Source organism: Dufourea novaeangliae, unplaced genomic scaffold (genome assembly GCF_001272555.1).
Source record: "Dufourea novaeangliae isolate 0120121106 unplaced genomic scaffold, ASM127255v1 scaffold162, whole genome shotgun sequence".
NCBI lineage: Eukaryota > Metazoa > Arthropoda > Insecta > Hymenoptera > Halictidae > Dufourea > Dufourea novaeangliae.
The window spans coordinates 318,408-334,222 of record NW_015374046.1 but is presented as its reverse complement, the minus strand read 5'-3'; the positions used below and the strand labels follow the sequence as shown (position 1 = coordinate 334,222).

The 15,815-nt window shown below is 32.4% G+C and overlaps 2 protein-coding genes across 2 annotated transcripts; one reads left to right on the top strand and one right to left on the bottom strand.

Moving 5' to 3' along the window:
• Positions 1 to 4,677: 4,677 nt before the first annotated feature.
• On the top strand, positions 4,678 to 6,516 carry LOC107189698 (26S protease regulatory subunit 7). The gene is made up of 6 exons (XM_015578288.1): positions 4,678 to 4,839; positions 4,923 to 4,960; positions 5,083 to 5,565; positions 5,642 to 5,806; positions 5,882 to 6,048; positions 6,119 to 6,516. The coding sequence occupies exons 1-6, from the start codon at positions 4,767 to 4,769 to the stop codon at positions 6,495 to 6,497; spliced, it is 1,305 nt and encodes a 434-aa protein (XP_015433774.1). The 5' UTR covers positions 4,678 to 4,766; the 3' UTR covers positions 6,498 to 6,516.
• Positions 6,517 to 6,656: 140 nt separating this feature from the next.
• On the bottom strand, positions 6,657 to 15,815 carry LOC107189645 (cytochrome P450 302a1, mitochondrial; the record flags this gene model as incomplete). Its single annotated transcript, XM_015578228.1, has 9 exons — positions 6,657 to 6,788; positions 6,938 to 7,159; positions 7,323 to 7,571; positions 7,866 to 8,013; positions 8,292 to 8,496; positions 8,708 to 8,883; positions 9,948 to 10,188; positions 10,715 to 10,815; positions 15,736 to 15,815. Coding segments are annotated over 9 exons (1,554 nt in total), but the record flags the coding sequence as incomplete, so codon positions are not given.

The window sequence follows — 15,815 nt, the reverse complement described above, 5'->3', positions numbered from 1 at the left end:
ACTCGCGACACAATCCTATGAAACAGGATTTCAGTAACATCGAGATGAAGCCACCAAAAACAATCACCAAGTGTCAAGGTTGCTATTGTTGTACGTAAATAAGAAACGAGTGAGTATACGAAGTGCATTCACACATACTCTGAGGTTTCTGCTTATCTCTTTCCTACCAAAATCGTTTTACCACTTTATCTCATATTCTGCACATAATTTGTTCATGTAATATCGTATTTTAATGTATTAAACGCTACGTACAAAATTGTACAAAAAAAAATCGAATTTAAACTTTTTCATTTCATATTTATATCTACTTCTCAATATCATGAAAACAAGAGAGTGCTGTATTTATTGAAAACTAGATTATTTATATACTAATTAAATATTAATGTGAATATATTAATAAAAAAAGATATTTACAATTTAAAATAAACGTATAAATTTGCTAATGCAAATGTGTACATATTGTATAAAATTAACTTTTTTATTGACAAGTACCTAGCAATTCAGTAAGATATTATGCATTAAATTGCAGAAATCAGTTTCTAAGATATATAGGGTGTAACAGAAATGTTGGAGGACCCGGAACTGGGAGACTCGTGAGGTGATTTGAAACAAGGTTTTCCTTAGGAAAATGTTCTCTAAGTCTAAGGCTTCGTTAATGAGATATTAACGAGAAACCCCGACCAATCAGAGTGCGAGTCTGCAGGCCGAGTTCCCGCGGTAACGTCGGCTACCAATCGCAACGCGGACTTGTAGCGTTGTTACTTAGATAATCAAAGATATGTTTTTCTTAAATCATGGAATTTTGGTATTTTGAGTCAAAATGCACAGGCTTTAAATGATCTGGTGCATGAATGTATTATTTCAAGAGGAAGGTATAATTTACATATTTATGCAGTAATCGCAGATAACGCTACTAATATGATTCGTGTAGGAAAATTAGTAGACAGTATATTGCATGTAACTCGTAACAGCCTAGTGCAAAAGTGAAAAATCTCAGTCACGCTTGGAAAATACGGCTTCCGTATGGCCATTTGTCATTTTCGTAGGTAAATTACAGTACTATTCGGATCATCGTAATATACGGGTATAATACATGTATAATGTATCATATATGCTTGTATTATACCATGCGTATTTTACGAACCCACACTGTTGTACATAATACCTACACATATACTGACATATACTCAAAATGGAATCCAAGCCAGTTATTTTACCTTGTAGGTTATGTCAAGTAATTTGATGCGTCATATCATTGTTTTACTGATCAGAAACTTAAACTGCTATTTAACGATAAATCTGTGTACTCTTAATATATATATTTATTAAATACAAAACATAAATACATGGTTGTAAGAAAATTTATAACGAATCTAGAATATTACATTTTTATCTATACCTGTAACCATGTAAATATATTAATAAATATTCACTCATATCACACATGTTTTTAAAAATAAATTATTACTGTAAGGACATATTTACGTTTGTTTAGATTGTTCTCATTTCAGTCCATATGGACAACTATAAATAACAACACATTTGATCATAAAACAACTACTTAATGGAAATATTTTTAAGAAAATCTTTTAGAAAATGTCTCCCTTGAATATTAGCTATGTATAAATGTTACATTTACTAGTTCATTTAAAATGCAAATAAATGAATATTTATAAATATCTACTTTTGTATATATTTAAATATAATGTTAAAAGTTGTCTTATCGGTACAGTAAACTTTAAATGAAAATATGAAGATCCTACCACAGTGGGCTACTCGGATATTCTGTACATTCGTATTCGCTTTCACGGCGTCACTGTTTTGGTCTCGTGTTACACATAAATAAATATTGAATATATGAAAAATCCAATACTCTAATATAATTTTATTGAAAAATTTTGGGTAATGGTATATTATTATATATAATACGTACAATCTGTATGAAAGATTGACACAAATTGATGACACAAGCCCCTTGTTAATAGCTATCACAACAATTTTGTTATCTAGATACCCGCGTTTATCTTAAGGTGACACTGATTCTCATATATAATGTATATAGAAGGCTTCGTTATGAAATTATTTCGACACTTTCACGTCAAATTTTGATAGAATATAATAAGTCTTGCAGAAAATTCACCGCGTACTCTATAATATTCACTAAAACAGCGTCGGCACCCGTGAAAAGGTGCCCCCCCTACTTGTTCGATTTGTTGATTACTTTACTGCGCATGCTCATGCGACCAGCATTTTAGGTTAGTACATATAATGAAGGAAGGTACTGATCCTGATTAATGTGACATTAAGCCAACCTGCTCATTAATGAATTAATTAACACTTTCGACTTTTAGTCCGTACATTGTACGGACAAACTAAATTCTGCCATAGTGTTCAGTTTGTTCGTTGTACGGTCCACGTGAGCTAGAGTTAGCCAGGTGAGCAACAGGGTCTGTACCCAGTCTGGACTCTGGACCATAGACAATAGGCTGTGGGTGTGATCTTATGGTAGGGATGAAGTGAGACCAAAGTACAAAAATAGCGCTGGAGTAACTCCTCTTTTGCTCGCACATCGCAGTGGGAGGGGAAAAAGCGACTGGAAGGCAATGAGGAAAAGGAATGCTGCACGCATGTAGTGCCTCCACTACACCGTAGGGGAATCCCTCACCAACAACCCCATTAGAAAGAGAGGAAAGCTATTTCAGTTAATGTTCTCCCTCGCGCAGTTAAATACAGTAGGCGATCGTTTATTGCAGGCCCTTTTATTGTAGCATTGGAACGCCCTTCGCTCACACGTATTTCTCACCACGTGCGCGCACCCCACTCTGTCGTCCAGCACGCCCAGGACGGAATACATACGGTGGCGCGTTTTACTGGTATATTCACTACAGAAAGTGAAGTGTATATAATATTGTTTTAATAAAAGGTTTCAATGTTTTTAGATGTTTTCAGTTTTAATCAACTACATTTCGTATTATGTTGAATTCATATTGAATATAAGTAGTTATGTACGCAGATAAATTTATAACAAAGTCAGTATTGGGCATAAGAATGTTATGTAAATGTCTTTAACGTGGTTGATCATAGAAATTTATAAGCTGCAAAAAGTTAAAAATTCATACATATGGAGTTTATAAATGAGATTAATACCTATTAAAAAAAATGTGTTTTCCTAGGGCGTAATAGTGCAAAATTTATTACAATAGTACAGAGTAAAACTGAACCAATAATACTGTTTTATATAAATGATTATTCCTATAAATATTACATATATGAAATAATTAAAAATCTCAACCTGTATATAATTGTACACTATTTCTGCTTAAGAAACAATGAATTTTTTCAGTATATTCTCTTCAATTTGTTACTTATTACATTTTACTTCCAAGACACTTCTGAATATATATATAACAATAATTGGTAAATGTTTCATTCTTCGTCCAGTGATCTCTACTTGAAAATAATAACAGAAGGTTCTCAATAATAAAATCATAGAACAATAAGATTGAATACCTTAAAAATATTATGAAAATTTAACATTGAGTATGTCATGATTACTGATTATGAGTCAGAAGTAAAATATTATACCTAATAAATTCAATCTAATGAAGTTAAAACATTAATTGTCTATTAAACTGAAATGGGTGTACACTTATACATATACAGGTTGAGCTTTTTTGTTACTCCATATTAATAGCATCTAAATGAATAACTTATTTTCCTGGAAAAATAGTCACATTGGTTCAGTTTTGCTCCTTACTGTATTTTGTTGCAATCACTAACTTGTGTTTTTCTACACTTTTATACATAAATAAGATAATTAATAAGCAAATGTATGTAGTTGTTAATCATTTTGTATGTCACAATTAAACAAATTCAAATATTCATATTATTAATTACATTGTTTTCAATAAAGAAGAATAAATGAAACTACTGTTCAATTATACATGCATTATAAACAATGGTCCAGTATTTTGATCACATTAATTATCTTCATTATTTCTACAGGTATAAACAAATTTTATTCACAAAACTTATCTGGTATCAGAGGGATTATAACATAGCAGAAGTAATTTTGTTATAGGTCGAGAACAAATTAATAGTTTGTGACATATTTTACATTTTGTATATAAAATATCTCACAAATTATTAATTTTTTTCACATATTACCATAATATTTTATTACGCAGAATGTTTAGAAGAATCCACTTACGTAAAAAAATATTTTTATTCCTCAATATTTCAGTATTATTAAAAAGGAAACATAATTAATCTTGAAAACTCAGGATATCCTCGACCTACGAAAAAATTATTACTGCAAATTAATAGCGCTTTCCATACTAAACAACTTCTGTGAATAAACTTTTCTGATATCTTCAAAAATAACGAAGATAATGAAGATGATCGTAAAATGCGTATATGCAGCCCACCCTATATGCAGTTGCGTTGCACAACTGAACGGCCGAATGGAGGGGAGAGCGAGCGGGTGATTGGAGTTTCCTTATTGTAGTTCCTGGAATTCTGGCCCTCTATAGCCCCGAAAACTGCAATAAACGAATGTCTACTGTAGTTATCTACGTAGTCATGGAATGTATGATTTAAAGAAATGGTAGTTTATAGATTCTGTGTAGATGTCAGCAAAAGAAGATACAATTTTGCTAGTAATGTAATGAAGTTACAACCTTAAATTTAGTGTATGCCGCATACTTTACACATTAAGTGAAAGAAGGTAGTCGCTCAAATATTAAAAGAATTTAACAGACGGAAAAATGCCAGATCATTTAGGAGAAGACATGCGAAAAGTTAAAAATCAAGATGAAAAGGAAGAAAAGGAAATAAAGTGTAAGTTGATTTGTGTATAAATTGTTTGTTTTTTTTGTGGAAGGCATGCTAAGTAATTTATTCTATATTTATTATATTTTTAGCTTTGGATGAAGGAGATATTGCTCTACTCAAAACTTATGTAAGTGAAATCCTATAGGGGTAATTGAAATGGAATAATAATTATTCGTTAATAATATGTCTTTATTAGTAGGTACCTCCTGTCAAACATACAACTAATCAGTCTGTTATTTTTTCAAATAGGGCCAAGGACAATATACAAAAAGCATTAAAACTGTTGAAGAAGATATTCAAACAATAATAAAACGTGTTAATGAATTAACAGGAATCAAAGAGTCTGATACTGGCCTGGCACCACCAGCTCTTTGGGATCTAGCTGCAGACAAACAAACTTTGCAAAATGAACAACCATTGCAAGTTGCGCGTTGTACCAAAATTATTAATGCAGATTCTGATGATCCAAAATATATCATAAATGTAAAACAATTTGCAAAGTTTGTAGTTGACTTAGCAGATTCAGTTGCTCCGACTGATATTGAAGAAGGCATGCGAGTAGGTGTTGATCGTAACAAATATCAAATTCATATTCCATTGCCACCAAAAATTGATCCAAGTGTAACAATGATGCAAGTTGAAGAAAAGCCTGATGTTACATACAGCGATGTTGGTGGTTGTAAGGAGCAGATTGAAAAATTAAGAGAAGTTGTTGAAACTCCTCTATTACATGTTAGTATTTCATTATTATTGCATTCTTGTACAATCGTAATTTTTGTAATTATAAAGAAATTTACTTTAATTGCAGCCAGAGAAATTTGTCAGTTTAGGAATTGAACCACCTAAGGGAGTATTATTATTTGGTCCACCAGGCACAGGCAAAACTTTATGTGCTAGAGCTGTTGCTAATAGAACAGATGCTTGTTTCATTCGTGTCATTGGTTCTGAATTAGTCCAAAAATATGTTGGTGAGGTATGTAAAAGATATTAAATGTAGATGGTATTATGAAATTATAAAATAAATATATTGTGTTGATTTTAACAATAGGGAGCTCGCATGGTAAGAGAATTGTTTGAAATGGCACGCAGTAAGAAAGCATGCTTAATATTCTTTGATGAAATTGATGCTATTGGAGGAGCTCGGTTCGATGACGGGGCTGGTGGCGATAATGAAGTACAACGTACTATGCTAGAATTAATCAATCAATTGGATGGGTAAGACTGAATTTCGATGTTTTCATTGCATGTTATATGTAACTAATGCTTATGATCTTTTATGTTATAGATTTGATCCAAGAGGTAATATTAAAGTATTAATGGCAACAAATAGACCTGATACGTTAGATCCAGCCTTAATGAGGCCAGGACGTTTGGACAGAAAAGTAGAATTTGGTTTACCAGACTTAGAAGGTCGAACGCACATTTTCAAAATTCACGCTCGTTCAATGAGTGTCGAAAGAGACATTAGATTTGAACTTCTCGCACGTTTGTGCCCAAACAGTACAGGTGCCGAAATTCGTTCTGTTTGTACCGAAGCAGGTATGTTTGCTATCCGTGCGCGTCGTAAAGTAGCTACGGAAAAAGACTTTCTTGAAGCCGTGAACAAAGTCATTAAATCTTATGCTAAGTTCTCTGCAACTCCTAAATATATGACTTATAATTAAATATGTTATTAAATTTTGATAATTGAATTTAAAATAAATACGTACATAATTACACTGTATTACCAGTTATCGAAAAATCATGTTAACTATTAATTATAACTACATAATAAAAGCAGAACAAGCTTTCTTCTTAAAATTATATTTCATACTAACAATATTTTACTTAGTATTAGAATTTGTGTTTAGTATATTATGGAATTTTAATTTCATTGGTGCATCAGGTTTATTTATTAGTAAAGATACCATTCCAAGTTGATCACCATGCCAGGAGAATATAAGATTCCTGCACATCTGTATAACAGAAATAAAAAAATGTCACATACATAGCATCATCTAATACATGTTCAAATCTGCGATTTTTCGTATTTGGATAAATGAATTGATTTTGTGACAGTATGAATAGTGGGATTGTCGTTTACTGTTTAAAAAAAAATACTTACTCTTAATAGTAATACTTGCATATTTTGTTCTGCAAAACGCCTAGCTATACAAGACCGTGGACCATGACCAAATGGTAGTAACACATATGGGTGTATAGACTTTCCACAATTTACTTTGTTTTCTACATTTTCGCGAAGCCATCGTTCTGGTATGAATGAGCCTGGACTACTAAAATGTTCAGGAAGCCGACAAATAATTTGATTTTGTGTCACAACCACAGTCTAGAATATACAAATGAAACAATACGTTATCCTTAAGTTGGTTAACATTATTATTTATCAAGGTCAATAACAATAAAATGATTAGAAATTCAAAATTACATATACATATGAAAATAAGTGTAAATAATTCAGTAAAAAAACTGGTAAGTGTTTAAATTCTTACTCCCTTAGGTACTTGATAATCACTCATAACAACATCAGTTTGCAAGATGCGGCCTATTCCAACAGAAATAGGATTTAATCTCAAGCTTTCTTTTATAACAGCTTTAGTATATGAAGCATTTCGTAAAATATCTGCTGTTATTGGTTGATTATGCTGAGGTAGTAATTGTGTAGCTTCAGACCTCAACTTGTCTTGAATATGTTGATTCTTGGCGAGATGATACAAGGTAAAAGCAGTACTGTAGGTAGTCTGAAATATATTCAGAATTTATTTTGTCTGATTTTTATTGTTCAATTATTTCGTTCTGCTATTAAATTTTATGTTAGGAGATTGAATAGTAAGAAAATGAAGAACATATTTGAATGTAACACAAGACTGACACAAAAAACTAACAGAGTAAAATTAGCATGTAACTATATAAATAATTGTTGTGTAGTCTTTTCAATATTGCCTGTTTTATCTAATACCATTATCTAAAATGTTGTGTATATTCTAAATACTATTAAAAAATGCTATATACTATTCAACTTTCATGATATTTACAGTATCTATACCAGCAAGTAGCATATCACAAGCCATGCCTACAATGTCCTTAATATCCAAAGCAGAATTTTCGAAATAAGCATTTAGGAGTGATTTACTTTGCCGAGCTTCCTCGTCCTTTTTTAAGGATACCAGTTCCAATGCAATTCTATTACATTAGTAAAACATAAATTAGATAAGTAGATACATAACATGTTTATAGATTTATACAAATATAAATGTTTTGTTATAATATGTACGTAAGAAGTTTAAATTTTAAAAGTCAGTAACTTGTTTTACAGACCCCTACATTTTGTACATAAATTATACGTTTTATATTCGTTTACAATGCAGTATTTTATCCAAACATTATGAATATTTAATTTCGAGTACTAAATATTGCATGCTTTATTAATATTCACATTATTTCAAAAAAAATTTTCTTACGATTCCATATACATTTGTGCTTTACGTAATTTTCGATATAAAGGTGTTTCAAAAAACTGCCATAATTGTAAACCATTATCCAACTTCAAAATTGCACTGTTTGTTGTGAAAGCAGCTTCAATTAATTTGGAACTTCTAGAATATTTATGTCTTTCTTCTTTTGAAAAGCTATTAAGCTTTATATCAAAAACAACTAAACATGTCACTAAAATAGAAAATTTACAGTCAAGTCAACCAACATTTATTTGTATAGTCATATCAGTAATTATAATTTTAATAGTGTATTAAAGTCTAAGTATTAACAATATTTACAAGTTAATTCATGTTTTCTAGATATTAAATAAACAAAAGTTTCCAACATCACACATGAGATGAGTTATATTTCACGAGTGTCTATAAAAATAATATGTATTTACATTCAAGGAACAAACGTGATAAAATTGGTAGGAAATCTTCAAACTTTTCTCTATTGCATAATGCAACAAATTCTTGTACAACATGATCTGTGTCTCCTAAGTAGTTTATTACATTCTGAGGTTTGCTAGTAACTTTTTGAAATTCTTTCCGTAATCTCCACCACTCTGGTCCATTTCTGCAATTTATAAAACAGTATATAAATATAATAATTCAATATAGCACTACTACAACATGATATTTCAACGATTAATTTTACACATTATATATTTCATATGTCTAATATGGTAGTATATGTAATTCCAACATTAATGGAAAATATGTTTTAATTTATCATAATGAAACTACACATGTTATATTACTTTTGTTAACAAAGTAAAATTATATTATTTTTTATATTCGTCTAAGACAAGACAATAAATAATTTTGCATCGTAACCATCTTATGAAATATATAAAAATTGTACATACAGTATTGTTAGTTGACAAATACTACAACAGCCTTTTATCATCATTCCTTTATTAAGACTTACTATGACAATTGTGAGTAAAAATCAAGTAATAATATAAACATTTCACATATGTATATTATTCCCTGATAACTATGTAGTTTTGTACAAATTTCGAGCAAATTGCCAGAAATACATAACAAACGTTGTCTAAAAATCCATAGCCATCTGTTTCCGTATTTGAGTTAGGTTTTGCAACATGATCTATGTCAAATTGAGAGCAAAACCGGAACAAGGTGTGCGCAAGCCAATTTTTTGCAAACAGGCATTGGACAAAACTTGGCTTTGCAGGTTTGGCTGACTGGGATTACCATATATACTGTTTAAATAAAGGTATAATACTTTTTCTACATATTTATAATTATCAAATAGGAACAATTTTAATCGTTTACCAATTATTTTTATTATTTTACATTTTACTTAGTTAATTTGCGTTGCATAATAACTTTCAAATAATTAATTATCAGAATTAAGAAATCATGCATAACCGAGAAAGTTACGAAGTATTTTGTCGTACAACTGAAATTAAGACGTTTCTATATTTTAATTGTATTAATTAATATGAAAATATATAAAATATTCGAAATACATTCGTTAAAATATCTGCTTAAGAGTAACATCGCCAATTACTTGTGCTGTGCAGGTTGTAGCAATTTCTGAAAAGCCAAATTTTCATAAAAGTTACAATTTCTACTGGACAAGAGAAATGTATAATTAGATGATATGCATATTACGTGGGTAGTAGACCTCCAGTGCTGTATACATCTGCCCGGTCTTTCCTGTACTTTAAAAGAGCTAAGTGACTTCTCCTTTCTGGATGTAAACCAGATTCCGCTCGGAAAATTTCAGCTATATCTTCTGGTCGGTAAACCCATACAACATTTACATTGGGTACTATTTCTTCGCGAACTAATGGCCCAAAGCGTTTCAATTTTTTTAATCCACTGTCGTATAGTTTGGTAAAACTATATTCGCCTATATTTCGATTTAAATAATATTATCATATGAAAATAATTGACTTCAATGACATTCATAAAGCACAGGTACATTTTCCATCTTTTAACACTTTAGCAAAAAAATCTGACCATTTTGTTGAGAAATCGATAATTACAATTGTATATATATATATATATATATAGGTATTTAAAATTATTATCACGACAAGTGTGATAATTCGCAAGATGACTTTTACATACTACATATCCAGACAAATGAAATTAGGAAATATGAATACAAAATTTTCTTGCAAAGGTGGACAGTATATAGTAACAACATTTTAACATTTTACGTTATAATGGACTCTAAGCTGTAATGAAACCATTTACTTTACATTTGTGTATTGTTTGGGTTTAAAAACGACCCTAGACAACAATACAATATTTAATATCTATTTTATGGAGTATTTCTACTTACATGCTGGAATTAGAGTAAACATTTTGCTGTAGATTTAAAACATAAAAACAGAAATATGCGCTTATTGTGTGGAAATTGGGTTTCTTACCAATTACCGGTAAATATTTGTAAAGTGTTCCAATAATGGGTAAAGATTTTGGTCCAGGTATATCTTCGAAGGGTTTAGGTTGACATTCGTGCGACGCAGTCCTACATTTCATAAAATTACCACAACCGAATTGTACGTACACAATCATTTTAAACATGTTCGGCCGTGCGTACATCGCATTTACGGAACTGTTCATAAAATTGGACACAGTAAAAAATCACGAAACTTCAATGGAAAAACCTCTGAGAACGATCCAGGAGCAAAGCATTCACGACGCAACGATTTCGAAGACTACCTATGTATCTGCATCTTTTCCGAGCTGTGTGATCCCAAGATTTCTCCTCGTTCCTCTTATTTCATTGTCTCTTTCTCACCTTCCTCCCTTCGTTCCCTGTTCAGGTCACTCGTAGAATTTCGATGTGCTGCATAACTTGTTCTTGCATGAATTTGATGCGACAGCGATAAAATACATCGTTGTCGAGTTTCGTTACCTAGTAAAATTGTCAAATAAAACCTGGAGCAAAAAAACAAACTCTCCCGTAGAATGTAATTTATATAACAACTAGAGTATCTTTACTATACTAGTATATTTTTATTATTATAAATGGTACTGTTATTCTTGAAGATAATATATAAATGATTATAAAAGTATTAATGTAATTGTTTTTTCAGTAGTGATAGTTTTATTTAGCAATTAATGATATTATGAGTCCCATTGTTTTGAAATATTTAAAATGAAATCATATAATATTTGTTAAAAATAATTGTTCTCAAATAGGAAACTATTTGTATTGTTTTTAAGCCGCAATATAAATTCTTGGGTACAATACGCCAAATAGTGACATTGAAACTTTCATTATCTATATGATACTATCTGGAGATATTCTCAGAACCTTGTACATACTATCACAAAATGTTTAGTAATTTATGAAAGAGGGGGTGCCCTAATTAACCTGGCGTAGGGCGGAAAGTAACCTGGCACCGACACTGCCTATAAATAAGGTAGGACTGTAGGACCCAAATAGGACAGAAATGTCCTATGCACGTTCGGAAAACGTACGTTCCGGACGTTCGGTACATACGGAGGATGTCCCGAAAAGGTACACATGTCCCCACAACGTCCTCGTTAAGATCTATAAATGTCCTAGGAAGGTCCTATTTACAAAGTGGAACGCCCTGAGGACGTCCTGTGTTAACATTCTCAGAACGTTTTCCGAATGTGTAAAAGTAACATTCTCTGTACTTTTTGGGAACGTTTGAAGGGTTCTTAAAAACGCTACGAAAAAGAACCGAACCGGTTCTTAGCCGTTTCTACATAACCGCTCTAAGAATCTACTACTATAGGTACTTATTTCCGGAAGTCGAAGCTATTTTGGGACACCCTGTATAATGTGTCATTTGTATAATTTGCCCAGGGGTGTGTAGGTACACGACATTTCGGGATCGGGTCGGGTACCTGCAAATAGTTGGCGCCGAATGTTAACGTATCTTAACGATTTATATCTAAAAAAATTGCTCCTAATTTGCTCCTTCCGAATTTGAAATTGCTCCCACAGCACCGTTTATAGTTAATGAGATATTCGCAAAAGAAAAAGCAAAAACTTGTTGTTTACAAAATAGGTAGTAAATGGCCTTTTTACACAAATATTATGGCACCAAAAAATTGCTCCTGATTTGTTTTATAATAATCAATAATCAGATATCTCAATAACAATTTATTAACGAGGAGCAAACAAAATATTGTTGTTGCATAGAGGTTAGGTATTACGTCATATCGTAGCACTCTAGTGACGTCATCTAACGAAGAACAGACGAACTACATATGTGCCCGCCAGAAATTGGCGAAATGAACATGTGATGAATAATAAACATCTTTTAGTAAAAGTGTTATGTATTCCACAAATATGTGAATTCCATTTAGTGGTCAAACCGAGGTACGAAACTGTTTCGTATATCTTGTAAACGTAATATGTAATTATATTACACTGTCAAGGAGGAGATTGAGGTGTTCTCGATTTATCACGTTGTTCATTTTGTTAAAATTGTAAGAAACCAATTGCTCGTTTAAAAAGTGCACGAAAATTCAGGACAATTGAGTTCCTGTTAGCTACTTTGTTACATTTCCCATCAGAAACTTACTATTTATTCAGTTTTCGGGAACATCGCTTGATATATGTTCTATTTACCTCTACAGCTAGTTGAAATATTCCAGCTATCATCAATTCCAATGTTATTCCAAATTTCAAGGTCTTATATTACTAACTAATCTTTCGTAAAAATGGCCATATCTTTACGAAATATTCAAAGTTATTTTTGTTTCAAAGTCACTTGTGGAAACATCCGCACCCCTCTATGGTTGAAACTGCGAAATATATTTACATATGTGTCTTGACCGAAGTGTTGGAAAATTGCTGTTTTCCACACCAAGTTTATGGGACCAGACCCTCGCCCTGTCTAGGTCGTATCAGGTATATAGACCTTTCAAGGAAGTCTTGCAATTAATGGGCAAAAACATCTCAGTTCAGTCTGTGAGAAAACAAAGCGATGCGTACATATGTAGTTAGATATGCCTGATACCTGCAAACGTCGACCACCTTACGCAATACCACATCACCATTCTCAAGACTCTAAAAGGAATCGCGTAGTAGTTGAAAATTTCATTAACTTTGGCGTAATTGTTAAATATTTGACGGAACGTATTTATCACAGATGGTGTTCAGAAAAACATCGTATTCAAAACTTTGACAAAGGGGCAATAAAAATACTACTAGGCATCTGGTGTTCAGAAAAACATCGTATTCAAAACTTTGACAAAGGGGCAATAAAAATACCACTAGGCATCGTACATCAATGCTTTTCATCCAAAACGAATTGAAATAACAAATTTTCGAAGATAGCCTGGGATATGTACACGATTGAATTCATTCATTAGTCGTAGGGAACATTGGAATGTAAGTTTTCGAAAAGTGGTCAAACAAAGGCACGAAACATATGGCTCTGACATTGTTTATAATCATCGGAGTGGCTGTGCGTCTGTTATTCCGTTTGAGGTGGGTCAGTGCTCGTTGAGCTAACCGCAGGTATACGCAAAAAAAAAAGATTGTATCGACGTGTAATATGGTACTGAATATTCTATTTCGTTAAACTGGAAATTGAAGTGGGGCGAGGAGGACCTCCAATAACGATGCCCCTAAGATACTTAAATCAACACATCGCGAACAGTCAAAGACGGCCTAAGGGTCATTTGTCTCGCACAAGTTGAAGTGACAAGACGTGAAGTGAATTCGCTCCTATCGAAGTGTACGTGATTTTTACTTTTCACATCTAATCATTTATACAAACTATTAGTACCTTCGTTAGTTCTTTATCGTTACTTTCGTTTAATATTTATTCAATTTCGAGTAAATTATTGTAAATTAAAAGTAACTGTAGTATTTACGCATTTCTGATGCTATTTACAATCTTTTACGGCACACCTCGAGTACAATAGTTATTTATTTGTAACGAAACCATTGGTAATTTAATGTAATTGCTCGGTTTAAACGCGTTTATTTTCTGTTTCAGAGCACCGGTTAGAAGGACGTGCCCCCTGACACCATGGCAGTAGCAACATTCAGGAAAATTGGTGAAGCACGGTAATATGTTGTAACAAATAGGTGATCATCTACTATATATTTTTATTTTATCGTGTTTCTATTATGTCTCGCTGTAAGCATGAACGCGATTTATTTATTTATTGTGCAAAGATCGAACGAGAATTCTTCCGGGAAGTGTGTACAGTGAATTAAACTGCGCAATCGAAGAATTCAAAATGGTTACCGTGGCCATTAGAAAATTTGAATATTACTTTTAAACATTTAAATTCGAAATATTCGTAATTTCCTGTGTCACGGTCGCGAAATTGTTTAAATATTAATTATTTCATCTGTCTATCTTTATTTAACCATCGTGTTTGCATTTGCATACGGTTTCGGTTGTAAGTTTGATTATATAGATACCGCGTAATTCATCGTGCTCATCGAAGCACGGGTAAATAACGAAACTTTGATATTTGTAATGATTTTCTGAATATTTATAAAAATCAGGACGTGGTTTAGATACAGAAAATGAACGTGCTTACAGCTCTAACAACAAATGTCTTTAATATAATAGATAAATATTAAATAGATACGTATAACAGATTTAATATATTTATATTGAATTGAATAATTATTCTGTAATATTTAATAATGTTTAAACTAATGTGAATTATTGAAAGGCAATATTTTCTCGACAAACACTTGGTAGGATACAGAAACTAAAACAGTAGGCAGGCACAAGTGTGCCTTGTATTTCCCATGTACTTTTCTTTCAGAGAATTTTGTGGCCGCGCGCAATGCGGTCGAATAGAGTCAGTGTTTATATCGTACAAGATTTTTGGTTTATGCGGAGCGAACTGGCTCCGTGTAGAATCTCACCGGAGATGCTAGGTTTTCGTGAAATTAGAGTCAGTGTTTATTACGTGTTATCAATTACTGTCAGAGTGTCTGGACACTTTTTGCTTTTTGAGTCGCGAAAGTAGAGTCAATGCATCACCGAAGAAAATATTTTTGCGCAGCTCTGTTTACAGAGGACGTAAGTATCTTTATATTCTATTACTTACACTATTCAATTGAAACAGCTAGAATTTTGAGAGGAGGTTGTAACGATTTCTATTCCTTTTTTATCAGATTCATCAGGCGCTGTATCAACGACCATTGCAGAGGACGTCCTCGGGCGAAGCTCCACCAGCCAAGACTGTAAGCATCTTTAAATTTTCTTACTTACATGATTCAATCGAAATAGCTAACATGTTTAGAAGAGATTGTAACGCATTTTGTTCCTTTTTTTTTTCAGATTCCTAGAGTCTTAGACGGAGCCCTTCTGTCATCGGGTGAGTCTGCATGCTTTTGTTCCTCCGGTCCCCAATCATGTCGTAGGACGATTGGTCCGAAACGGCACGGGTGACTGGTTGTATACGTGCTTAATTTGGCGAGTACAGTGAACGCGGATATGCAATCATATCCGCGAGTAGTGACATCGATCTGTTGTGTTTCTTAGATAGGCTAGGGTCTTCTTGTAC